General features: G+C 42.1%; 1 protein-coding gene across 2 annotated transcripts; it reads left to right on the forward strand.

Moving 5' to 3' along the window:
* Window positions 1–183: 183 nt before the first annotated feature.
* LOC134641765 (mediator of RNA polymerase II transcription subunit 13-like) lies at window positions 184–24735 on the forward strand. Of its 2 annotated transcripts, XM_063494307.1 has the most exons (30): window positions 184–1045; window positions 1909–2143; window positions 3186–3354; window positions 6244–6389; window positions 6487–6684; window positions 10579–10773; window positions 10886–11042; window positions 11134–11241; window positions 11326–12045; window positions 12172–12388; window positions 13099–13129; window positions 13226–13347; window positions 13458–13548; window positions 13643–13839; window positions 13924–14123; window positions 14356–15245; window positions 15347–15514; window positions 15630–15853; window positions 15986–16181; window positions 16286–16667; window positions 17872–18088; window positions 19152–19343; window positions 19471–19694; window positions 19981–20123; window positions 20211–20369; window positions 20464–20649; window positions 20737–20870; window positions 23062–23226; window positions 23514–23614; window positions 23714–24734. In XM_063494307.1, the coding sequence occupies exons 1-30, from the start codon at window positions 980–982 to the stop codon at window positions 23844–23846; spliced, it is 6366 nt and encodes a 2121-aa protein (XP_063350377.1). In that variant the 5' UTR covers window positions 184–979; the 3' UTR covers window positions 23847–24734. The 2 variants fall into 2 exon arrangements, with proteins under 2 accessions (XP_063350377.1, XP_063350376.1); XM_063494306.1 differs by having other exon boundaries at window positions 13099–13347; window positions 23714–24735.
* Window positions 24736–26765: the final 2030 nt, after the last annotated feature.

A 26765-nucleotide genomic window follows, 5' to 3' on the forward strand; every position in this document is an offset into this window, starting at 1 on the left:
CTGTCCATGCAGCAGATGATGCACAGTGAAACATGCACGTTAACAGGGATCACTGAGGAGTGACCACTGCATGACAGATGCACTGGAGCTTTCATCTTGTAAACTGTGAAGTCATGGAGCTACTTGAAGCCGGATCACGCCCCCATTACCACAAATTGGCCAATAGGAGCTGAGAGGCAGAGTTGTCCTCCTGGCCGCCATTAAAGAATTCAATACATGAACTGAAATAATGGAAATCTGCTGGACCTATGGAGCAAGCAGAGAAGAGTAGCTGATGAGTAGTCACGCTAGTTTGGGGTGTTTCATTTGTTTTAAGGGTAGTTTTAATATGACGGAGCACCATGGTGGTTTTGGTGAAAAGGAGGGCGGCGTAGCGGGTTGTTTTATTTAGCTGGCGAGCTAACGCTGGAGCTCTGGTATGTTAGCGAATGTGCTAGCAGGCTAGGCTAGCTCAGGGGGAGGAGGGGCGAGTTCCTCCGCTTTGAAATTGTTTCAGAGCAGCTAGCTGCCATTAGCATTAGCATACCAGCATCTAAGTTTTTCTTTTAAGTTTTTGAGCTCGTATTTTTATTGCGCATTTAACTTTTTCCGGTGTTGTATTTAACGCTAGTCTTTCTTCGATTTGTTATCGATGATTATTTAATGTTGAGGTGATGTAGCCGCAAGCTTGCGGCTAACCAGATCAGACAATACATTTCAAATAGGATTGATGAATCGTATAGCGAGAAGCTTACAGTTGACGCGTTCTGGCTGTCTGTCTAACGTTAGCTTAGCTGCCAGGCTAGTGGTGGTGGCTAGCGCCGGTTAGAAGTTGACTGTTTAGCTAGCGTCAGCTAGCTGAAGCTAGCAAGTTGGCAGCGCTTTAACGGGATAATTAGAGCTGAACATAGCTTCGCAAGCGAGTTACCCAGATCGGCTATTGCCCCCCCGAAGGTGATTGAGAACATGGATTTTAACGTTACAACTACGCAGTGAAAGGATGAGTTCGTGCTTTGTACCAAACGGGGCCAGTTTGGAGGACTGCCACTCCAACCTCTTCTGCCTGGTAAGACTCTGCTCTGTGAGCTAGCGAGCGTTAGCGATCCTGAGAGGCCAGAAAGCCATTTTGGCTAATAAGGCAACAAGCCTTGTAACGTCAGTTGCAGATTGGAGTGAAGGCATCAGGCCTGCAACTAACAAATCGTGATCTGAGCCAACTTTCATAACAGAGCCAGCACATTCTGCATGACAACTATGTTGAAGGCTGGTTGATAAATATGGCACGATCTTGTGTTTACACTGCACTGAGTGCTAAAATATTCCGCTAGCAATAACGTTATTTACATGGTGGTAAAAAGAACAACTAAACGAGCAGTTTCTCTAAAACCAGCTGAACATATTGTTTTCCCTTGATTTAAACTGCACTGCATGCAAATTAATTGTGGCTGTCACCAACCATTTTGAGACAGACCAGTCTGGTTTTAAACTGACAGGTCTGTCATTGGTTGTTAACTTGCTGGTTGTAAATTATTTCCTTATAGTTGTTTGTTATGCCTTCAGGTGTGATCATCTTGGCAAGTGTAAAGAGTACAGGAAAACTTTCAACAGTGTAAACAAACCTCAATTTTCAGCTTTGCTTATTCAAAGTTTCCTTTTTCTGTTTTCTCAATATAATTGTAGGATCTATACCTTACAATATAAAGCACCTAAGGCAACTGCTGTTGTGATTTTGCACTATATAAATAAAATAAAATTAATTGAATTGAAAGTAATTTTAGCAGCGAAAGCAGTGGCTGGCTTGTTACTGCAGTGTGTTCGGTCAAGATGCATGAAGAGTTATGCAGTAAACAACTGGAAAATAGTTTTATGCTCTTCAGTTTTTCTCTGTGTTCATTCTCAAATTCTCACATCACTATTCTTCTCTTTAAGGCTGATTTGACTGGAATAAAATGGCGGCGTTTTGTGTGGCAAGGACCCACCTCCTCGCCAATCCTTTTCCCTGTGACTGAGGAAGACCCGATCTTGTGCAGTTTCAGCCGATGCTTGGCGGCAGATGTGTTGAGTGTTTGGAGGAGGCACCAAACCCCGGGTCGCAGAGAGCTCTGGCTCTTCTGGTGGGGTGATGACCCCAGTTTTGCAGAGCTTATCCACAATGAGCTCTCAAGTAAGTGCATTTAACCTCTCCGCGAATTCTACAAGATCTGTGATTCTGACAACATCAGAGTTTATTAGATGAAAATGTTTATTTCATTTCGCTGAATTAAATTCCAATGTTATTTGGTGATTTACCCCAAATTATATGTGGACTCTTGTGCTTTCGCAGCAGTTAGTTCAGTTTGTGCCATCTGAGCAATTTGAAATTAAAGTGTATAATTGTTGATATTAATAACAAACCTCTCTAGAGATGCTGTCCTGAAATGCTTACTGCATTAAAAATTTTTCTTAGACATTTTTGGTGATGCAAAGTCTGATTAAAAATAATTTCTAAGGCCCTTGAATTTGTGGCTAACTGGTCTTTGAATGTCTTTAAAGCCTTGTGAAATTGATTGGCCCTCAGCCATAGAGACGCAGACTTGCATGGTAGGATTAGAACAAGTTGTTGTGCATCACAGTCACCTGACACACTTCTAGATTTCTGGAGATTCAATCCTGCTTTGTTGATATTCATATTCTTAGAGAAGAAGTACCCTTAGGGGCTAACACACAGGTATTTTGTCTCAGGTGGGATGAAGTGTTACTTGTAGAAATTGCTCATTAAAAAGACAGAGTTGGCAACAATTTTTCAAATCTCTTTTGAGCTCCAAAGATAGTTGGAAGTTTGAATTTTCCACTATGCAGGGAGTATAGCTCTTGATGATCAGAGAGGAATGGCATGAGTACGCTTCACCTACAGAATAATTTCTCTGTAATTTAACAAAATAGTTTATTTTCTGTTACATAAGTCAGTAACTGGGTTGAAGCCTTTTTGGATCACGTCATTACATAACAGCGGTTAAGACTTTTATTAATATTAAATGTTTTCCTGTATTTATATGCGGTAGAGCAGCTGTAACTGTGGTCTTTTTTTTTCTTTTTTCTTTTTTGCATAGCCAAATTAAGGCTACGCATGTATGACAAAACCAAGTACATTTAACACTGGTTAGCTTTATCAGGGAAAAAAAGCTTTGATTGTTAAAGTCATCATGTTTGCATCTGCCTTGTTTCAGGTGAGGAGGATGGTGAGTGGGAAAGTGGCCTATCCTATGAATGTCGAACGCTCCTGTTCAAAGCCATTCACAACCTGCTGGAGCGCTGCCTCATGAACCGGGGCTTTGTTCGTATTGGCAAGTGGTTTGTCAAGCCATACCAAAAGGAGGAGAAGACCATTAATAAAAGGTATGTCCTGCTTCTTTCTAGAAAAATTGTAGGATATTCTGTGAATTGTTAAATTAAAGATGACACTTCTCTTGTGATACTCTGTACTCTTAACTGGGGTTCAATTCAGTCTTTTGTACTGATACAAGAGCATATTCATCTCATAGTTTGCTATCTTTAGGGCTGATTAAGACAAAGTTCACTATGAACCAAAGACGCAACAGAAGTTCCTTTCCACATTAAGCCCGAGCTTACACATACGTCAGGGTGTTTTTTTTGTTTTTTTTTTTATAACACAAAAGGACTAATACAATTGCTTAAGGTAAACATGTCAGTGGAGTGAAATGCCATGAATTGTGATTGTGCTGAAGGGTAAACATTAGTCATGTTGGCTGTTGGAGTGTTTTTTGAAAATTCGATTCATGTATGGGTTTTTGTTTTTTTTCCAGCTTTCTTTAATCAGAGCAGAACAAACCATGGAATGTGACATGTGTAGGAATCAGGAACTGAAGCACGCATGTGTTAGACATGCTAAAAACAGAGGGTAATTTAAGTGCATGTGTACTGCTTAAGTTACGGGGGAAATTCAGCTGAGCTGATGTACTCTTTATGGTGTGAAGTTAGTATAACAATATCTGGCCTTTCACATTCTTTAGTCATTCACATTGCCATTTGTGACGCAGCTTGGGAAATGTTGCGTGTGTTGTTTTGACTATGCTGTGGTCAGCTTATATCTGTTTTTAGGGTTGAGACACCCTTTTCTTATAAGGAAAATAGTGATTTGTACACTTTTTAAGTCTTTCTTTGAGCAGTGTAATCACGACATTAAAGTATTGCCTTTAACACGACATCTGCATCTCTGATATAACCCCTTAATAGATACATGACTGTGGTCTGTACCTTTTGTATTCATGTACAACTGACTCAGTGTTGGTTCACCTCTATGACATCCTTCAGTTCTCAGAAAATTCTGATTCGTGGAATTGCACAAGATCTAATGATGTGATGGATTATGGCAGCTTTTGAATCACATCACTGGCATGGCACATTGTCATGCTACACTGTTTCATTTGCTGTGAACCAATCCATCTTTTTGAGTCCAAGCACTGATGCAGATACCCGTCCAATACCATTGTTAAAGTTCACTGGAAACATCCAAGTTGTGTAATAAATAAATAACTACATTTAAAAATGTTATTAATTGATTCTTAATGTTATATTACGTTGGAATAAATAAAAGATCTAATTAGATTTAATATATAATTACATTTATCTAATTTATTTGGCCCTTTCAGCTCAGTGTGAGTTTTTGTTTTGTTGTAATTTACAGCCACCCCGGTGTCTCTGCTCTATTATTCTGCTCGCTGTTTCACTGTGTGCACTTCTCGCCACTCATAAAGCAGAGCAGATGAGACAGTTGATTAAGGAAGGTGATAACAAATTGTTACGGTACTTTAAGTGAAATAAATGGTTCTGTTGGAGTTTTAGACCTAACATAATGAAGAAAAGATTTATGGAAAAGCCATGTGAGAAGGCACTGTTCACTACTTGCTGTAAAATCAAAATTAAGTAACAAATAAGGTGATTTGTTGTTGTAGCCAGTGTGAAATGCCATTGAACTGGTGGTGCCCTTCATGCAGCGTTGCTCTGCTTCTAGCAAAATGTGCTGCTTTAACTACAGCACTGCTGACATGTGATGTAGTTAATGTGGAATGACATAAAACAAAATAGAATAAATAATTCCATTATCGCAGTTACTGATCTCACTGGCTCAAACAGCAGGAACGGTATTGCATCCATAGTTTTCTGTGAAATTGTAGGCTTTTGAAAAAAGAAAAAAAAAAAAGTTAAAAAGAGCCATTTATTGTCCACATCTCTCCAAAGCCCAAAACTGGGCTGTTGTTGTTGTACAAATACAAGCTTGAGGTGAACTAGCAACAGCAACACATAAATATCTGCCTGGTTCAGAATGGAGTTGTGTAATGCTGTACCATAAGGTTGGTGACATAGATTTAGCATCTGCTGTTGAATAAGGAGCCTGGAGGACCCCAGAGTTTCCCGACAAGCTCATTTGAGTTTCAATTTCTTGTGTCTGTTCATCCAGGGTGACTTTGTGTTTGATGCACAAGCCTTTGGCTTAGTTCCCTCTGGCTACTTTTTCAATGGTTTTAAAGAGTTTTAGCAGTTGTATAAAAAGGCTGTTGTGTTGAAGAGGAGGTGATTTATTGCTCACTGGTTTTTAGCTTCTGTTTTTACATAAAGAGGTCCACAAGCGTGTTTTGTGGTAGAGAAGCTGCACCTCTAACAGAGGAGTCTGGCAGCCTTGCTGTCGCCTGCCCTCTCTGACTGGTAAACACAGCAGTCTTTGGAAACTGCTGAGTTTGCGCTGTGGTTTTACAGAAATCATGTCAACGAGTACTATTTTAGTGAGTTTTGCTGCCTGGCCTTCCAGACGTGGTTAGAAAATAAAGATGGCATTGTTTTCACATTTCAGTGCTATAAGAATTTCCTATGCATATTTGTGCTTCATATTGTCAGTTTGCTTTACTGCAATTTTTAAATCAGTGTGTATACTGCGTGCACCATCTGATTGGCGGTATTAGCCTTGTGTATGTGGAACCTACCATTATCACCTGAACACGTGATATGAATCAATGAGGCCAGTTGAATATGAAAGGAACTGTATGGTTTCCATTATCTTCACCCTTATCAGCCCTGCCTTTTTTCTTTGAGTCATTCCTTAACAGTGAATAAAAGAGAGTACACCGATAATCTCAGTTGCCCTCAGGGAGTTTATCTTCTAGGTGTTTGAGTCAAGTGTTTGTTTATTCATTTACTGATGAGCTTCTGTTGTATACCAATCTTTCTAAGCATAACAGTACCTCTTTCTGTCTTTGATTCACCTTGCAGCGAGCACCTTTCTTGTGCATTCAACTTCTTTGTACATGGGGACAGCAACGTGTGCACAAGTGTTGAGATTGCTCAGCATCAGCCTCTTCAGCGATTGAGCGAGGAACACCTAAGCCTTGCACAGCAATGCTCCAGCCCCTTGCAAGGTAAGATCACAAGAGTTGTGCACAGTAGTCATGCGTTAAATGGAACTAGACCAATGTTTTGTTTTTAGAATTAAAGTACTGTAACTCTGCCCTACAGTCATCCTGAGCCCATATGGCTTGAATGGGACCCTCACTGGTCAGGCTTTTAAGATGTCAGACCACCCTACTCAGAAGCTTATCGAAGAGTGGAGGCAGTTCTATCCCATCAGTCCCAATCCCAAGGAGGTCCAGGAAGAAAAGTTGGAAGATGCAGACTGGGAGGATGACTCCCTGGCAGCTGTGGAGGTCCTTGTTGGTAAGGCTTCTTAATATGTTTATAATGTGGTGGTGGATCACTGAATGCAAGGAAGGAACAGAAAGGTAAGTTTATTGATATTCATTTATTTAGTCGTGTCAGTTGAAAAATACAGTACTACATTTTCAGCTCTTCTTGATATGAGGATGACATACCTGCCAACCTTTTGGTCTAAAAAAAACCCCCAGAGTCCAGGAGGATTATGTATTTATTTGTAGGAAGGAGGGTGATCTTGGTGGCACAGTATCACAGTAAATGCACTATTTAAAAAAACAAAAACCTTTAAAAAAAAAAAAAAAAAAAAAAGTTCCTATTTTAAAAATATTTGCGGTCTTGCACTTCAATCCAGTTGGCAGAGCACAGAGAGTTTAGTACTGTTTGTCCAGCTCAGGGGGCGGCTCATTCTGATGGAAAATTTGAGTGTTACTCATCTAATTCAAAACGGTTGGAAAATGTGTTGTTTGTGTTTTTGTTCACGTTTGAGTTAGCAGTCTAGCAAGTTTGATTCGGTGCATAGGTTTCCAACTTTACTTAAATCAAGCTTCTAATGTGCTCAATAAGAATTGCTCAAGTGGTAAAGCTACAGCTAAAATATCGAGCCATCCATATACCTGTGCCAAGAATAACTGTACATCCTTTGAAGCAGGTTGTGGGTCACCAGGTTGGATTGACAGATTGATTAAAATTGCATGTGGGTGGATTGTGTGTGTGCAGACTGCAATTCATACCCAGTCTTGCAGTTTTGGTAAAACTAGGCAAAACTTAAAGTTTCAACCCTCATCCACCAGTTAGCTTGTTAGCGTAGGCCAAAATTATGGCCAAAATGGTTATCAGGATTTTATTACCTGTTATTTGTTATAATTATTCATTGATTTGTAGTCACATAATTTTTTTTTTTGTGCTGTGATCTTGGCGGCACGTATCTTGGTAAACATATCAGTGCTTTAAAATCATGTTGTGCTACATTCCTGCTAATGTACAAATATTTGGATCAAAGTAAAATAGATCCCCCTTATTCATCTAAATTCAGTACATTCTTAAGAAAAAAAATTTAAAAAATTGTACCAAAACTAGAGAGACTAGATTAATAAATGAACAGGGCACTGCTTTCACATTTACACGGTACTACATTCCTTTATTCACTTGACAAGTGCATCTCTTGGAAGCAAATATAGTCTTTTTATTTCATCTATTGTGCATCCAGGATGGGTATCAATAAAACCTCTAAGTAAAGTGCTCGACAGCTGTGTATCCCTGTCCATGTCCCTTGAGATGTTTTGCATACAGTTCAGCTTTTGGCACGCTGGAAAAATAACTGTGCAAGGGGAAAACGTATCTGTTGTCCAGTATGTAGACAATTTTCCTGAAGCCCTTGTGATTACGTGTTTATTGGAGACAGATCTTTGGCCAAATGGAATCTGATTTCATTTGTGATTTCAGTGCATATTTGTGAGCTGGATGGATACGCTGGTTTGCTTTTATGGACGTCTGAGTTGATGTTCGACAATTCATGTTAGCAACCATTGCATTGTCTTTCTTGGCTTTCATGTAATCAGTATACTGCAATTCGTGGTGTGTGTGTTTTTTGTTTGGTTTTTTTTTTTGTTTAGGAGGTTCAATAAGACACAATTCTACAGCACTCTTTGCATGCGATTATGGCTGCAGTGATTCGTCGAGTATTTCAAAGAATTCAATTATTAAAAATTCGCGACACAAATTCTTGCTTCAGTGCTTTGTTAAAGGCACGGCTCTGTAGTGCGGCACTGTTACCATGGAAACCAACATTTACGACTAAAAACAGACCTGCATTACAAATGTATTTAAAAGCAGCGTGTGAATCAAAAGTTTGACAACATTAAGCCCACACAGCCCCCAGTTTTAAACAGAAATACTGATAACACAGCAGTGGTGATGAAGACGATGGCACAGTTTAACGTGGAGCCGGAGTCTGTTTACACACTGCAAAGAGGCAGAGCCGGTACCAAGATAGTGAGCTCTGGGAGAGTAAAAGAAACAGTGTTTCTAGCGTCCAAAACAGCAACACTGTTCCTGTAATCACCATTAAAACCTTTACTGGGGAAAAGCGAGTCTTTAATCAAAGCACCTGATCAACAAACACTGACCTCAAGAAAGTCAAACTTTGTACCTGCTTCATCCACCGCCATTTGTTTTACATAGTGAAAAATTTCCAGTAAGCCTCCAGAATATGTATTAAAATATGCAGATGAACTTTTAACTTAGTCTGATACCATGTTTAAATTATACAACTTGCTGAAGGCTGATGGCAGCCATCCTATTTTACATGGAAGCGAACAAGGGTGTTAGTCTAAAGCAGGGCATGGTGTCTTCTAGACCAGATTTATTTCAAGGTTTTCAGAATATTTTTCAGATTGAAAGTGAAATAATATAAAATACTGTCTCAATTAAGTTGTGTTAATATTTAAAAATATAAAAATTAAAGCGTTTTTCACAATCCAGTAAAAATGAAATGAAATGTAAAACTCTGAGCCACTGACCTGAGGGATTTTAGGTTGGAAACTGAATTACTGTTAATATTAAATAATGTCTACACCATCATAACATCTTGTTTTTAGCAGCACATAAGCTTTGCATCAAAGCACAGGGCAAACTTCAGAATGCTGATATGGTTGCTTTTCTTCGTTGCAGCCACCACATTCTCCTTACAAACAAAAACTTACTCATTCACTTTCACACTTAAACACATGTACCAAAACATATAAGCCTTCCAAGAAGACAGACTAAAGATTTTTTTTTTTTTATGTCTTAGTTTAGATGGCATATTTATCTTACTTTATTTGACTTTGACTCTACTTGAGAGTATTTATGTATTTCTGCATTTAAGAAAATGTTTTCTTTAAAAAAAGAAAACGTAATGTGGCATGTAAATACCAAGGGTTGTTTTTTTTGTTTTGTTTTTTTGACAAATGAAACAGATGATGGATGCAACAAAAAACACTGCAATTTCTAAAAACCAAAAGAGCTCTTGAGCTCTGACTATTTATTATTGCTCGTTAATAAGATAAAATTATTTCTTATTCTATTAATTGATGGAATAATCTATAGATTACTTGATTACTAAAATAATCAATAGCTGCAGCCCTACACGTGATTTCCTCTTTAACATCACTACCATAAATTGGAAATTTTTTTTTTTGTTTGTTTTTGTTTTTTTCCAAAAACAAAAACAAGCTCTTCACTTTGTGCTTTACTAGACATTTGAATTTTTTTGAATTTCTTTCTTTAAACGTGGTGTTACTGATACAGACTTATCCAGGAAAACCTCAAGAGGTGCAGGGAACAGCTGTGATTGGCTGTGATACAGCATCATTTATGGAGCAACTAATTTGCTTTTGGTTTGCATTCTGTTGGTGAAGCACATGCTTCCAGTATCCCCCGTTCATTGAACTGTGGGAAGCCAAAGTCATGGTTGAGATCAAAATCAGAATAATTGTGTAGCCTTACAATTATTCATAATAAAGTTTGAATCTCGTGTAAATTACAAGTGTATCCTGGGAAAACGGCAACACAGGAGGCACCGGAGATGTTAAATACGGGAAAGCCCGAGAAAAACAAGAGTGTTGGCATTTATGAGATAAATAGATCAGTCCACAGCTATAACAGAGCCCTAAAATGTCTCTTTTTTTTTCTTTTTTCTTTTTTAAATAAATCAGTCCAAATTGTTCTCTCTGTCACTGGTACTTTTAAGAGACACTATCCTTTTTTTCTTTTCTTTTTTTTTCTTTTTTGAGTGATGGTGAATAAATGAGTCAGTTATACCGAAACATTGTTGCATTTAAAAATATTTGGTTTGTTCAGTTCTGTTTTGAATTTTCATGCTGAGTTTTTAAAATGAACAAATGTCTTTACTTTCAGCGGGAGTAAGGATGGTTTATCCTTCCTGCCTGGTGCTTCTCCCTCTGTCGGACCTCCCTACTGTGGTCCCTCAGGGCTCAGCCAACGCCTCAGGAAGCTTGTGTGGTGCTCAGCAGGGCCAGGCTGCTAACAGAGATCCTGCCATGTCCTCTGTCACTCTGACTCCTCCGACGTCACCAGAGGAGGCTCAGACTGGTAAGAATTGCAGAATTAAAAATACATGTACATCAGCCTTTATTTTTGTGAGACTCTGCATACCACTGCGGTTGTATTTTATTTTTATCATCTTTATCTTACTATCTCGCAGATTATCAGCCTGCCCAGAAGTGGCTCAAGTTGTCTTCTGCATCTGATGGCTACAGCTCTAACAACACTCTACACGGTGGTAAAATCCCTCGCAGGATGGCCAGCCAGATGGTGGAGTCTGTATGGCAGGAGTACAACCTAAACCATACAGGGAACAAGTATGTTTTTGGCCATCTCTTTAAATTTGCATTTGTTCTGGTTTTGCCTCCATCCAGATGGATAACGTGTTTGTATTCCCACTCTTTCTAGGAATAAGTTTACTTCATTGACAAATGGAACCTGTGAGGAGGAGACAGAAAAAACAGGACTCTGGGATTTTGTGGAGCCAGCTCATAGGCTGCATTGTAATTGCTCAAGGTATGTTTAGTGAAGTTAATTCACCAGCGATTTAGTTATTTATTTAAAATATTTTATAGCCATTATTTGTTTTATTCCAAACAGACATAAGAATTCGAAACAGCGGTCTAGCAGCACCTCAGGACACCCACCTTCATCAGGACAGCCTGCCCTGCCAGCCCCCAAGCACAAGCTGGGCGAGAAGCTGGAGAAGGGGGAGAAGCAGCAGAAGAGGCCACAGACACCTTTTCACCACCGCAACTCTGTGAGCGAGGAGCAATCCCTGGAGCCTCAGACCCAGAGGCTTTGCCTCAGATCGCAGGAAGAAGGCTCATATCCCAGCTTGCACCATGTGGACACGGTGCAGTCTAAAGCCCCTACACTGCACGCCCACGGCCCTCCTGCAGACCTTGTTGGATCTCCACCTCCCCCTCCTCTCAGCCCACATCCCTGTGATCACGTAGAAGTTGACATGACTCCTGGTGGCATGAAGAGCTCGTCAACTCCCATTCACCAACCATTCTACCCGCCATCAGTGGAACCTTGTCAGATGCCACCAAAGGGCTCATCTGAGGAGCCTCAGATGGAGAACATGCCTATGCCTTTGCCCTTTCCCTCAACCTACAATGAAACCCTTGAACCCACCATCTTTGTAGGTTCTGCCATCAGCCCCAGTGATGACTCCACCCATAATCCATGGAAGTATTTCCTCCTCCCTCAGAAAAAGCCCTCAAACTTCCTGACACCCCAGCTACCTTTAGATAAAATGAGAGAGGATTCTGCAGGTGGTGGAGGAAGTGAAAGTGGTGTAGTCTCTGTCACAGAGTGAGTATCTGATGTCTGATCGGCGGATGCTTTAAAAAAAATTTCTTTCTTTTTTTTTCTTTTTGTGAATTTAAAAATAATGTATCTGCATGCCTTAAAAATGTCTTTCCCCTACACCCCTCCCAGGTTGATGTCAGGATCCTCGCATCCCCTGAAAGTGTCCCAAGAGCTCATCAAGACGTATACACAGCGGAGAAACAGCCATCTTGCTTCCACCTCAGGAGATGAAGAGCCTAGTGAGGAGCCAGACCCTTATGCCTTCGTCGAAGGAGATGAGGAGTTTAGCTTTACTGAGAAGAAGGACAAGTCTGGAGCTGAAAAGGACGGAAACAAGAAACACAAGGTGGGTCCTGACAAAGGCTGAAATCCTCGTTTATTATGATATTTGATGAAATCTACTTTCAGTCCCTGGTAAAGTACATGTTGGAACTAGTTATTTTGAACATTTCTGTGTTTTATGTTAAAGGAGGTGAATCATTTAAACATTTTCACTTCTGTTCCAGTGTTTATTTCCTTCATTTCCCTGTGCTGCATAGTAGTAGTTGCCTTTTGAGAGCACACACTGATATTGCTGGGTATTGACCATTAGTACTTAATTAGTAACCAAAATGTGTCTCTATCACAGGTCCTGTTAATTAAATTTGCTTTTGCATACTTGTCAGCTTCACAGTCATGTTTTCTTGCTCAGATATTTACTGATGTAAAGTACGTTTTTGTTTCTAGTGCCAGTATGTATACCCTAGTGAATCACTAAAAGACTGTGCAGTCATCTTGATAATTGAGTCAAATTTTTCTTATCAAATTCTCTTGTGAATTTGTAGAAGAAAAGTTGTGTAATGAGGAAGAGAAGATGATTTTAGATGTTTCAAACCTCACCCTGTTGTGTTATGGCTAACTCTGAAAATCAGCACTCAGTGGTGTGCAAAATAGTGACCTTCATTTTAGGAACATGTTTGATAATCAGAGCTTTGTATACAAGTACAAATAGTGGAAATTTTAATGACAAACAAGTGGTTATGACAATAATTACTGTCATCTTTTTGTTTAACCAAGGTGGATGAAGGAACTGGAACTTCTGCAGATGGTGAGAAGTTCATTCATTCTTGCTTGGAGATTTCTATGTATGTTTATTTGTTTGCTTTAATTCAAAAAATGTCCCTCAATTTGTTTTGTGGTGTAGATGGACAGTGTCCTACAGGCAGTAAACCCTCAGCCTCGACCAGCCTCATCCACGAGAACGACTTGGCTGTGTCCTACAGCGACCTGGATAAAATCTTCAATTCAGATGAAGATGAGCTAGCAGTAAGTGCATGTTGTGGCATATTCAGGAGCTGATGGTGATGTCTCCTCATGAAGCCTGTTAAAACTCCAAGATGTACTGAATATGTTGACTTGTTTTCCCCGTTGCGCAGCCTGGATCCAAAAGAGCTGGTGTTGGTACAGATGACAAGTTTGGCTCTAAAGATGCTAAGCCAACTGCACTGGATCCCCTGTCTTGCATAAGTAGGAAAATTAATCATCAATTACTCATTGTGCATCATGGATCATAACTACGTAAGTTGTTGTTTCAACAGAAGTAATGATGTCTTTTCCTTAGGCTCAGTAGACCTGCACACAATGTTTCCCACCCCACCCTCCCTGGAGCAGCAGGGTTATTCTCCCATGAACTCCGGCAGCAAGGACAGCTTAGAAGCAGGGGCGGGGCTCACCCTGTTGGACGGCAGCCAGCTTAATAACCACTTCAAGATGGAGGTGGAGGAAGGTTTCTGCAGCCCTAAGCCATCTGAAATAAAGGTACAACACATCACGCAATTACCAAGTAGAGAGGAAACTGATCATTTTTCTTTATTGTTAAATGACCTGCGTTTTTGCTTTCAGGACTTCTCCTTTGTGTACAAGCCAGAGATGTGTCAGTCATTCATTGGCTGCTCTATGTACGCCCCCCTGAAGACACTACCCAGCCAGTGTCTGTTTCCTGTCAAACTACCAGAAGACTGTGTGTACACGGCGAGCTGGACCCTGGGCAAAATGGACCTGATACCCCCAGTGTCCAACACTAGTCTCCTCACTAAAGATAGGTAAATGCATATACTGAATTAACTTTTTCCCATCTTGGATGTGTGATCTGTTGATCAAGAAGGGTTTTTTTCACAGTTTGAGTTTTAGTCTTTAGTCTTCTGCACATAATAAACATTGCAATGTATGTAGAACAAGAAAGAACGTAAAAGCATGTAAACAGTACTCTTCAGCTGCTATATAACCAAACATCACAACATGAAACCCTAATCACTGTTTATCTTTATATAACAGTAATGTCCCCAGTGTGGAGCCTGACTATAGCCAGACCTACACCCCGCAAACCCACCCGCCCTTCATGTCCAGCAGTGCTCCTCCCAGCAACAGTGGTGCAGGTATTCTACCATCCCCAGCCACACCACGCTTCTCTGTGCCCACACCTCGCACGCCCCGCACTCCACGGACTCCACGTGGCCCATCCAGCGTCCAGGGCTCCCTCAAGTATGACAGTTCTGACCTTTACTCTCCTGCCTCCACGCCCTCCACCTGCCGACCCCTTAGTTCTGTTGAGCCAGCCACCGTGCCCTCAATTCCCGAGGCTCACAGCCTATACGTCACGCTCATACTTTCAGAGTCAGTCATGAACCTCTTCAAGGACTGCAACTTTGACAGTTGCTGTGTGTGTGTCTGTAACATGAACATCCGTGGGGCAGATGTAGGCGTATACCTCAAGGACAACGGCGAGGCCCAGTATATATGCACTTGTGGTTTTAGCGCTGTCACCAATCGGCGCTTTGGCCAGTCAGCTGGGCTCTTTCTAGAGGATGAACTGGACGTAGTTGGACGGGGCTCCGATGCTGCTCGAGATACAGAGCGGTGTTTCGAAGAACTGCGAGCTTCTACATCACACAAAGCCAGCAGCCTGAAGGAGAAGCCTCCAGATGAGTTAATCCTGTTGCTGCAGGACCAGTGCACCAATCCATTTGCCTCGATGGCCGGTGTGGAGTACCCCAAACCAACTTCAGCCACCAGTTCGTTCCTAAGGGTGGAAGAGAGAGACTGTTATAACGACTGCTACATGGCACTGGAGCATGGCAGGCAGTTCATGGACAATATGTCAGGAGGCAAAGTCGATGAAACACTAGTGAAAAGCACCTGTCTTCATCAGTGGCCCAAACGCAAATGTATGTATTCTCACTTTACTACTGCTTTAAATGTAGAGTTCTTCCTTATGTGTTTCTAGCAGAAATGCAATACTTGTTTCCTATTGTTTCTCCACTTGTAGCAGCAGACATGAGCAAGCTATACTCTGTGGATGTCCTCCGGGTGTTGTTGTCCCTCCAGCCTGTGCTGCAGGACACCATTCAGAAGAAAAGGAGTGTGCGCTCTTGGGGCGTTCAGGGGCCACTTACCTGGCAGCAGTTCCATAAAATGGCTGGGAGGGGATCATATGGTGTGTCGAAAGCGTTTTTTGTTGTTTGTTTGTTTTATAGAGATAAATAGAATATTGTGGAAGTTTATGGCTTTGTTGTCTTCAAAGACACTAACTTGTCTCCTTATCTTCACAGGTACTGATGAGTCTCCTGAGCCTCTGCCCATCCCAACCTTTCTGGTTGGTTACGAATATGATTTTGTGGTACTGTCTCCTTTTGGGTTGCCCTACTGGGAGAAGCTTCTCCTGGATCCTTTTGGTTCCCAGAGGGATGTGGGATATGTTGTCATTTGCCCTGATAATGAGTCTCTGCTCCGCGGGGCCAAGACCTTTTTCAAAGATCTAAGTGCAATGTATGAGGTATGCACCTGGCAGCTTATTAAACTCGCCCTTCTTGTGCTGACATGTCTACAGAAACAGTTTTGTAGCTCTGCAAAAGTGATTCACACTGTTGCACTCTTTTTTTTTTTTTTTCTTTTTTCCTCTCGACAGGCATGCCAGCTGGGGCAACACAGGCCCATCTGCAAGAGTCACCCAGAGGGCATATTGAAGGTTGGCACCAAAGAAGGCAGGAGCATGACAGAGCAGCCTCTTAGTGACTGGTTCGTTAAGATGGCTGCCAGAGAAGGAAACAATGAAGCCTTTAATAAGCTCAAACTCTTTGCTCAAGTGTGCTGCTATGATCTAGGTAACGTGATTGCTTGTAGTGCTGAAAACCTAAAGTAAGTAAAATCACATGGTTTTTAAAAATGATGATTTATCATTTCATTTTTATTTTGGGATCCATTTCAGCTCCATACCTGTCAGAGCAGTCTTTGGATAGCTCTCTGTTGACCCAGCGGAACCCTACCACAGCCGCCACCCCCTCCTTCCAGACCTCTAGCTCTTCCAGCACTTCATCAGGACTCCAGAGCACCAACACTACCGGCTCCAACACCAGCTCTGCCCAGCCTGCCCAGGTCAACAGCACCCCTCCCTCTTCATCCTCAGGCTCACAGACTATCGGGGGAATGACCTCAGCCAAGCCAAGTTCCTTCTCGCCATTTGGAACAGCAGGCTTGCAGGGTGGAGCGTCTCAGAATGGACCCCAGCCAAACTCGCAGGGCACAGGGGGCCTGGCTGAAAATGGATCGTCTGCTTACCAGTCTCAAGGACCCACTGAGAGCCCAGAAAGGTAGTTAGATCTGCTGTTACATCACCTGGCCAAAGGACCAGTGACCTTATGCCGTAACTAGGCGCCTGTTGTCTTATCTCTCCATATTTCCCAAAAATTGTTACAGAGTCATATTTGTTTTGGTTTTTTTATGCGCGGTCACTTGGGATCTGTGATGGTTCATGAGCCAGATTATATTTTGAATCTTTTCCTAGCAAATGCCAGTTTTCTCATTTCAATTCTTTCTATTTGACAGAATATCTCAAGTAGTTTGGTACTTAGCTCACAAGCCTTTTCATAACTGGTATGCATTCACAGGATAGATAACCAGTGCTCAGTTATTATTTTAAGCTGAGATGGAGATCGTTTCTACAACTGCTTTACAAAGACAATCTGATAAAAACACACTGACGTGCTCAGTTCCTCGACAGTTCTGTGAGACACCTTCTTTCAAAGGTCACCAACACGTACACATGGTCTGTTTGATATGTGGGATTTTTAGGCATTCATTGACCAAATAGTCTTATCAGTAGTAGATTATATTTAAGGTTGATGAATGACCACATTGGTAACACTGCATAATCAGCAGGGAAAGTTCACCCTCTGACTAAAAAAGTATTGTGTGTCACATGTTTTGAAGGCAGTATAATATTAGTGAGATCTGAAGTTTTGTTATGCCAAAACACATCTCATGAGCGCTGCGTGTCTCTACTTTCATCTCAGTAATTTTATTTTTACATTTCTTCCGATGGGAGCTGCGCCTGCCAAGATTTGGCTTGAGCCATTTTCATACATGATATTTGGACAGTTTCTTTCACATGTAGCACACAGCAGCTACAATTATACTGGAAATACTGGAGTTTATGTCAGGGAGCTACCTAAATAAAGTGTGCACGAGGCAGTATACAAACATCCATTTGCTGGAGATGAATACACTGAACAACTACAAAGTGTGGATCAACAGAGCCCAGAAAAGTGTGGACTTTGTAATTGGGCTGGCAGGTTAAATAGTGGCTAATATCTAATCTGACTGCTCTGAATGTTAATTTTTGTTTTTTCATGTGCATGTCTTTCTAGTAATGTCTAGAAAAAGGTTGAGGCTGTACAGGACGCATCTAAAAAGCTTCAGTTGCACACTGTGGACAGTAATATGAACATTATTGACAGATCTGATGAAGATAATTTCTTGGCCTGTTTCAGTAATTATCTGCCTAATTTTTAACAGCACAATGGAGAGAGACAAAGTGGGTAAGCCAACAGATGGAGAGTCCCATGCTGTGTCTTACCCGCCTGCTATAGTGGTGTACATCGTCGACCCCTTCAGCTACGAAGACGCAGACAGAGAAGTCCATTCGAGTACCTACACGATGGGCCTACTGCGCTGCTACATGGAAATGCTCCACATCTTGCCTGCTGGCATCAGAAACTCTGTCTCTGTGCAGGTAGAACAGCACTCTTAATGGTTTTAAAATTTCATAACTGCAGATTAAAGATGCAGCTAAATATTCTGCGTAGTGTATAAAAGAACAGACTCCAAAAGTCAAAGATATTTCACAAAATAAGTTCATTTTCTAAATATAATCTACAGTTTAATAACATCTGCTCAGTTTTCTACTTTGGTTATAACAGAGAGGGTTACCAGCTGCCACAAAGGGAGGTGAGAAGGAGCAGGGGAATCATTAGCAGGCACTAATGGAGGTGGTAACTGCCACACCTGTGATATAGTGGCACAAGATTGCATCAGTATGCCAGAGGGAGTTCTGAAACACAAGAGGCGTGAATGTGCTAATGGTTTCAGTACAGCAGCAGCAGCATAACAGTGTGGGCTAATATCCATTCAGTCCTATCGCTGCAGCCATGCTAATCTCTCAGATGTGCTGTAGTTTAGTAAACAAACGGTTTGGTTTGACCTCAGTCTTATATGAACAATCTAAGATTAAAGACACCCATACTTCTTATAATTATAATTACCATAATCACTCACACTTGCCAGTATAGTAACGGTACTGGTAATGTGGTGCAGATGTTTACAAGTACTGATGTGCACAAAGTCTTCTCACAAAGTTTTAATATTGGGGGGGACAAACATTTGATCACTCAAATATAAACTGCACAGATTTGAAGGTGTGGATGCCTTTCACTGGGAGCTACAGAGAATTTTACAGCGTTCCTGTGGATTAATACTTTTAAAACCAATTCTGATCTTTGGATGAAGCAGAAATTTCATGTTGGGATTAAACTTACTCACAGCAGTGTGGTTTTTGAAGTTCAGGGTTTACTAATGTTTCTTTCACCACAAACTATTACTAAAAAGTGGGTAATTGTCAGAAAGACCTGTTTTGAGATTTCCATGTCCATGAATTATCATCTACAACACAACCCAGTCAGTAACACAGAGAAACTTCAGTAAAAACAAATGTGTAGTGAAGCTTAAGCCTAACAAATCCATAAACATCCAGCACTACAGGCTGTCCTAAAATGCCTTTTTTCCTCCTTTTGTGTCAGATTGTTCCCTGCCAGTATCTGCTCCAGCCGGTGCACAGCGCAGGGCGCCACGTCTACAGTCAGCACCTCAAGTCGCTGGCTTTCTCTGTGTTCACTCAGTGTCGTCGGCCTCTTCCCAACTCCACCAATTTCAAGGCTCTGACGGGCTTTGGTCCTGGTCTTGCCATTGACATGGCACTCAAGAACCCAGAGGTAACTACCTGATGCTGAACCTCTGAGTTTTGTTGAAGCTGTATGTGTACAGACAATTATGCTGTTGTACCTTCTGTTGTCACTCTCAACTTGAATATGTTTTTTTGTGTGTTTGTGTGCTGTGCAGAGGCCCGAGTGTCTGCGTCTCTACACGCCACCCTTCATTTTGGCTCCAGTGAAGGACAAGCAGACTGAGCTCGGGGAGACGTTTGGTGAGGCATCGCAGAAGTACAACGTCCTGTTTGTCGGCTACTGTCTGTCACATGACCAGCGATGGTTGCTGGCCTCCTGCACCGATCAACACGGAGAACTGCTGGAGACCTGCATCATCAGCATCGATGTGCCGAACAGGTGCCTGTTCACGAAAGATTTACCTCAGTACCACAGAATCAGTTTGGTTATTGATACCTAAGTCTTTGTAGTTAAGTGTAAAAAAATCTTTTAGTTAACAAAGACTAAATACTAAATATGATAAATGTCTTTGTTTTAAGACTGAAATGAAACATTTCTAAACAATAAAGGCTAAACCCACTCTGGAAAGTAAATGATGCTAAATGAAACTGAAAGCTAGAGAATCAAAACTAATTAAAAAGCAAAACTACCTCATAAATGCATGTCTGTATTATTGTTGCTGCAGGGCTCGCAGGAAAAAGGGCTCAGCCCGACGGCTGGGTCTGCAGAAGCTGTGGGAGTGGTGCCTCGGCCTGGTGCAGCTCACGTCACTGCCATGGAGGGTTGTTATCGGGCGGCTTGGAAGGATGGGCCACGGCGAGCTGAGAGGTACACACTTCAACAGTGTCTGCAGAGCGGGCAGTTTATACACACACACACACACACACTTATGTGCTCGTGTCTTGTCTGTTTCAGACTGGAGTATTCTGCTGAGCAGGAGGAACTTGCAGTCCCTCAGCAAGCGACTGAAGGAGACGTGCAGGATGTGCGGCATATCTGCTGCTGACACTCCCAGCATCCTTAGCGCCTGCTTAGTTGCCATGGAGCCTCAGGGTTCCTTTGTGATTATGCCAGGTAAAAGAAATAATATTTAAAGTTTGGCTAGTTTCACTTCATTTAGAAAAAGCCTGTAAATCTGACAGCGCTCTCCTTCGTCTCGTCTCTGCAGACTCAGTGTCAACAGGCTCCGTGTTTGGTCGAAGCACCACCCTTAACATGCAAACATCGCAGCTGAGCACCCCTCAGGATACATCCTGCACACACATACTGGTATTCCCCACGTCAGCCATGGTGCAGGTCAACACTAACACTTCAGAGCCCATCGACATTGACACCTTTAACCCAATAAATCCCGGTATGTTTTCACAGCTCACAGAGCTGCTACAGTATATTTCTGCTCAAAGCTGGAAAGCCAGAATGACACATTTTTCCCTCTCTGCAGATGGTTCAGAGGAAATGAACATCATTGATTGGTTTGAACAAGACATGGATCCAGACTTCATCAACATCCTGCCCAACTCCCCCACAACTTCCCCTGTTCACTCTCCGGGCCCCCAAGGGGGAGATGGAAGCAAGGTCTGCCACCTTTTTCATGAAGACACTCGTCACTATAAAATGTCAGATACAGACTTTAAGATTTTTTTTTTTTTTTTTTTTTCCTTTCCCGTTTGGATCTTTAGCCATCAGAATTGTTGTCTTAAGGCCAAGAGAGATGCCAAGCGGATTTACTTTACCAAGTGGATCATCATGGCCTTGCCATATTGGTCCATTTGATTGACCTTTATTATAATTATGTATTTATTTTATTTTCGGTTGTTACAGTCGGGACAGACATGACTGGGGGATAGGACAGGGAGAAAGAATGAAAGAAAGAGAGGGAGAGAAAGAAAAATAGAGGGGAGAAGAGATGGTGAGAAAGGGGAGAAGAAAGAAAGAAAAAACAAACAAAACACCTGGATCACCTGTATGGAGAAAAAAAAACAGAAGAGAAAACAAACAAACAAAAAAGAGCAACATAATAAATACAGCACCATCACAATAAACTAGCTAGCAGTAGATAACAGTAGATACTAAATATTAAATGTTATTGTGCAGCACGCAAGATAGACAGCGCACAATGTGCTTTGAGGTAGCAGCCAAGAAAGGTGCTCCCTCTTCCCGCTCTACCACACCCACCCACACACGCAGGGCTTGGGGTGCAGATATGTCACCAGGGTGCAGGGGAGGCACTCCCCCTCTGTCCCCTTCTGGCCGCCTGTGCCTCAATTTTATTCTGCAACCTAGACATCCACATTACTCACACTCTCACATAACACATACATATAGGGCCTTGGGGGTGGGCACGTTTTACAGCATCCAGCAGATGGTCGGTGTATTCCAACACACCTCTGGCGCTGGTGCCCTACCCTCAATTTTAATGCATATAGACACTGAGGGTTTTCGGGAGGAGCCGTGCTGCTCTCTGGCAGGAAGCACCATGCCCTCCTGTGTTTTAAATGCACTTTAGAACCGCACACAGCAACACTACATATGAGCGGGCGGAGGGAGGTTTGGGGTCTTCACTCACCCCGGTTCTGTTAGCCGTCAGGGCTGGGGGGCTGGGAGGAGGTGCTGGCCGTCAGATTGGGGTCTGGGATGCGGGGCCTCCCTGCTACTGCAGATAAGGAGGCGGTCCGCTTGCCTCCACCTCAAAGAGAAGGGTTACACCTCCTGGGTCTAGGTGCGGCTTGCCCCTTCTGGGGGCAGGGGTACCTGGACCTGGGATATAGGGTATGTTTGGGGAGTGTGATTGTCTGTGCAGTGTCTATTTGTGTCTGTCTACACGTTGGGTAAGTGCCGAGTATTTGGTTGTGTATATGAGGGTGGGAATGCACGTTTGAGTCTGCGTGCGCCTGTTCGTCTGTGTCTATATGTCAGGTTGGGCCTTAGACTCGACCACTCTGGGAACATCTCAGGCCCTCCAAAGTACGGAGGCCTATTTCCCCTCACCACACTCCCTGCCGGTGGCTGATGCCCTCAGACGTTGGTGTGCTGGTGTTTCTTGTCGGCTGGGGCTGGGTGCTCATGTATGTACCGGCTCACTCCTGGTGGCCGATTGGCCGGGGCCTGGCGCCTGTGGCCTGGCTGGGCCCCTTCTGGGGGGTGGTGTGCCCTCAGGCCTCTGGCCTCTGGGCCTGAAGCTCGGTCCTCTCTGGCGCAGCTGGCTGCCGGCAGAGCCCGCGGGCACGCCACTGCAACCCCCTCTGGCCTCTGCTCCGTGGCTGCTGGGTGTCCTCTCGTTTGGGGCTCTACTCAGCTCTTCCCAGGAGGGTGGCACGGTTGCCCCCCTTTGGTGGTCCTCCTTGGGTCCTCGTTCTCTGGGGCCTCTGGATGTCTGGGGCCTGGATCTCCTCCATACCTGCTTCATGCCCTGGGGGACGGGGCTATGGCTCCCCTCACTCCCTAGCAGACCATTACATGGAGAAACCTTTGGAATACAAGCATGCTTATCCACACAGGTGTACACACGGGTGTTCACAGACACAAACTACACCTTTCTTGACTTTAAGATTATTAACAGGCTGTGATGTATGAACCACTCGGCAGTAATTAAACAACTTCTTCTGTTTTTCGTCCTCAACTTAATAGTTACATTAAAAAAAAAAAAAAAATGAAAAGCACGCTAATGAGCAAAAGAAAATTAGGTGCCCCTTGGTTAGGAAAATATGATGCCTGTTTTGGCTGCAGCGATGCTCTGATTGATGACTTTATCACCTTCGTTTCGCAGGGTCAGAGTACAGATCGGATGGAGTCTCACGAAGAAGCGCTCAACATCTTGCAGCAGCCGATGGCTTTGGGTTACTTTGTCTCCACAGCGAAGGCCGGACCGCTGCCCGACTGGTTCTGGTCAGCCTGCCCCCAAGCCAAGAACCAGTGCCCACTCTTTCTCAAGGTAAGTCACATTCAAGTAATATTAATCTGCTAATTATCTGTACTACTAAAATTATATGTTTATGAAGTCTTGAGTAATCATAATAATGCCGTTCTTCAACAAAATGCCTCTTTGTCATCGTTGCTCTGACACATCAACAGTGCTGCTTGTTTGCTGGTTTAAGAACACTGACTCTTTTACATCAGTTGATAAAATAATGAGATTTTACAGCTCTACATGCAGATGTGCTGAACCTGACATTCAGTGAATGAATCTGAAAACTCTGATTTCATTTCTTTCTTTTCCAGGCCTCTCTTCACCTGCACGTGTCTTCTGTCCAATCAGATGAGCTTCTGCACAGTAAACACTCCCACCCCCTGGACTCTAACCACACCTCTGATGTGCTCAGGTATGAACTGTAACCAAACTCAATTTTTAAATAATTAGAAAGACATTTATTTCACTCTCAGCTTTATTAACATTTCCATGTCCTCCTCCTTCATGCCAGATTTGTTCTAGAGCAATATAACGCCCTCTCCTGGCTGACCTGCGACCCTGCCACCCAGGACCGGCGCTCCTGTCTGCCTGTTCACTTTGTGGTGCTCACCCAGATGTACAACTTTATCATGAACATGCTCTGAACTCTAATGGGATCAAACTGCTGAGATTTGATTGGAGGGATCGCTCAGACATGTTGTGGATTTCCTGCTACAAAGACACCCCGACACTCGAAAGGACCTCACACTCCATCAGGGTAAATGTGGACGAAGCACCCTCCTCTTCCTCCTCGTCCTGGTGTATCTCTCAGAACTCTAACTGGAAGTTTCCAATGAATCAATCAGATGCCAAGAATCCATTTTATCACTTTGGATGATCAAGGGACATTTCATAAAAGAGAAAAATGTCTTTTTAATGACTGTAGATTGCAATCTATGAGATTTTATCATAATGAAATGCCTGCATATATTATTTATTGTAAGTTTTTAAATGTGGAATTTTTAATGCTTAATATCTTTTATATATTACAAATCCTAGAGGGTGTGTACATCTCACTGTACAGGAATTGGTATCAAAAGTGTAATTTTTCTCAAATACAACACGAAAATCCTGTTCAAGTGAATTTGCTGTAGATTGCTTTTAGAATATTATTTTTTCAAAGGGGTACAGACCTTTCTATTGCCATGCTGTAATAATGAAGTAAAAGCTGGCCTGGGCATTTGTGTCCCACCCAATGAGTGGATGAGACTTACCTCTCTGTCTACTTTGGCTCCAGAGTCTCTTGCACAGTAACTCAGTGAGCTCTGAAGAGGAATTAAAAGGTACATTGTCAGATTATATATTTTATATAACAGATTTAGGTAACTGTGTGTGTATATGTGTACATAGTAATTGTGTGCCGCTACTGATGGTGCAGCTTCTGTTTTAGGAATAAAGTGTCTACCTTACTGTCTTCGTCTTTATCTTTGTAGCTGCTCGCAGCTCTCATAGTCGTTTTGTATATAAATACAGCCTCAGGTGAACAACAACGATACACGTGGCATGCTGCCTCATTATTTGACAAAACCAGTGTGTGAAAAATTAATTGCATACTGACTGTATCCATAGGAATTAAGAGGACAAGAAGCAGTCAGTCACATGTACTTAATTTAGTGATTGTCAGCAAAACGGAAGAGTGTTGGACAGTTTGCTGGTCTGGAGTAGTGGTGTGTGTGTATGTGTGTTAAAATGATCCTGAGGTAGAAAGACATCAATGGTGCTCTTAATAAACTAACCGTCAATCTGGAAATGGCCTTAAAATCTTTCCCAAACAGTGAAAAAAGGGGAAAATGTTCAAGACAGTATTCACAAATTCAGCCGAGCAATGTTCAGAGAAACTGCACAACACAACACAGGCGCTACCTCTCAGAGTGTAAAGGCCTCAGCATGTTAAAGTTCATGACAGCACTGTTAGAAGCGTTGCCAGCAGAAAGCCCCTTGTCTCTAATAACATGGCAGCACAGCTCAGGTTTCAAAGTCGCATCTGAATAAATTAGAATTCCTGCATAAAGTCTCTGGACAGACAAGTCTGAAGTGGAGATGCTCAGCTGTAACAGACAGGGCAGAATATCAGCCTCACACCAACTTAAGCACAGTGGTGCTGATTTGGGGTTGTTGGCCAGCCACAGGGCCTGGGTAGCGGGACTGACAGAACTAGGGGCACAGAAGGGAAAAAAATAAAATTTCAGATTAAAGTCTAAATACTTGTTAAGAAGCTGTCTTGTGATATAAATCTTTTTTACTGCACAAGGCTGACCATCAGTTGTCTTAGCATCTATCCGCTGCCAGCCGTCTCATGTTGCGCAAATTTGCCAACTTTTCCAGGTTTGTTTGGGTTTTTCCTTCTGACCAGATGCAGCTTTTTGCGCCATCTCTTCCAAGTCATTATATTTATTACTACACTGTATTTATGTGTTAAAAGATAAAATAATTTCTTTGTTATTGAAACTGATTCTGAAGCACACTTTCACTAACTTACTATGCAAGGCATTTCGTAGAGGGCTTCACAGTTCTCTAAATATTATTTCGACTTTATTTGCAAAAAGAGCGATAGCATTTTTTTTCATAATGTGTCCCTAACGCGCCTTTGTAGTCCAATAGCTAAAGCTTGGCCCAAATTGGATCATCTTAAGGTTATTGTTAACAGTGGTTCTATAAGCTTCTGAATCATGGCGTAGGTAAGAATAAAATAGAATTAGTCTAGGAATTTAAAACTAATAATAACTACAATCTGAACTATCAAGGGGAGAAAAAAAATACATTTTTCATTTTAACACAATGGTGATCAGTCACACTGAAATCCTTAAAATATAATTAATCGCTGGAGTAAGACATGTAAGTAATGAACAATAACAGGATTCTGAAAAAGAGAAACTGAAAATTTAAACAGAGAGGACTGTCAGGTATATAAACAGTGGCACCAAAACGGTTAAAGTGGTTAACCACTACTGGTTCAGTGAGAACTTGGAAGTTCCTGTTTTGGCCTCCACCTCGAAGTTTTTCTTCTCTCTGCACTTGCTTCATGTTTGTCTGATAGTTCTGCAGAAACAGGAACATCATGAGGACACTGCGGGCCATGAGGATAATAACTGTGCAGATAGAGGATAAAGCACCTGATAATTTAAATATATATTTTAGCAATAATGGTATTACAAATGGCTTTTTATAAGAGCTCCTAAAATCTGACCATTAGAAAAAGCATGTTGAATAATATGGTTATTGGCGCCCTCTGGTGGAGACAAAATGTAATGGTATCTAAACACTAATTCTTGTGCTGCCTACACAAACCTTCAGGCACATCTCTGATCATCAAACAAGCATATATGTGAGCATTTCTTTTCTTCTTCTTTCAGGTGACCATTTTAGGAGTCGCCTCAGTGGAACTTCTATCTCACCTTATTCCTAAGAGCCTCCTCTATCATGCCAACCCTCCTCCTTCACTGCATCCATGAATTTCCACCAAAATCATGCAACTCCAGTGTCACACTTTTTCAGCCTTGTGGCCTTTTTTGCAAGTTGTTATT

Source organism: Pelmatolapia mariae, linkage group LG14, assembly GCF_036321145.2.
Source record: "Pelmatolapia mariae isolate MD_Pm_ZW linkage group LG14, Pm_UMD_F_2, whole genome shotgun sequence".
Taxonomy (NCBI): Eukaryota; Metazoa; Chordata; class Actinopteri; order Cichliformes; family Cichlidae; genus Pelmatolapia; species Pelmatolapia mariae.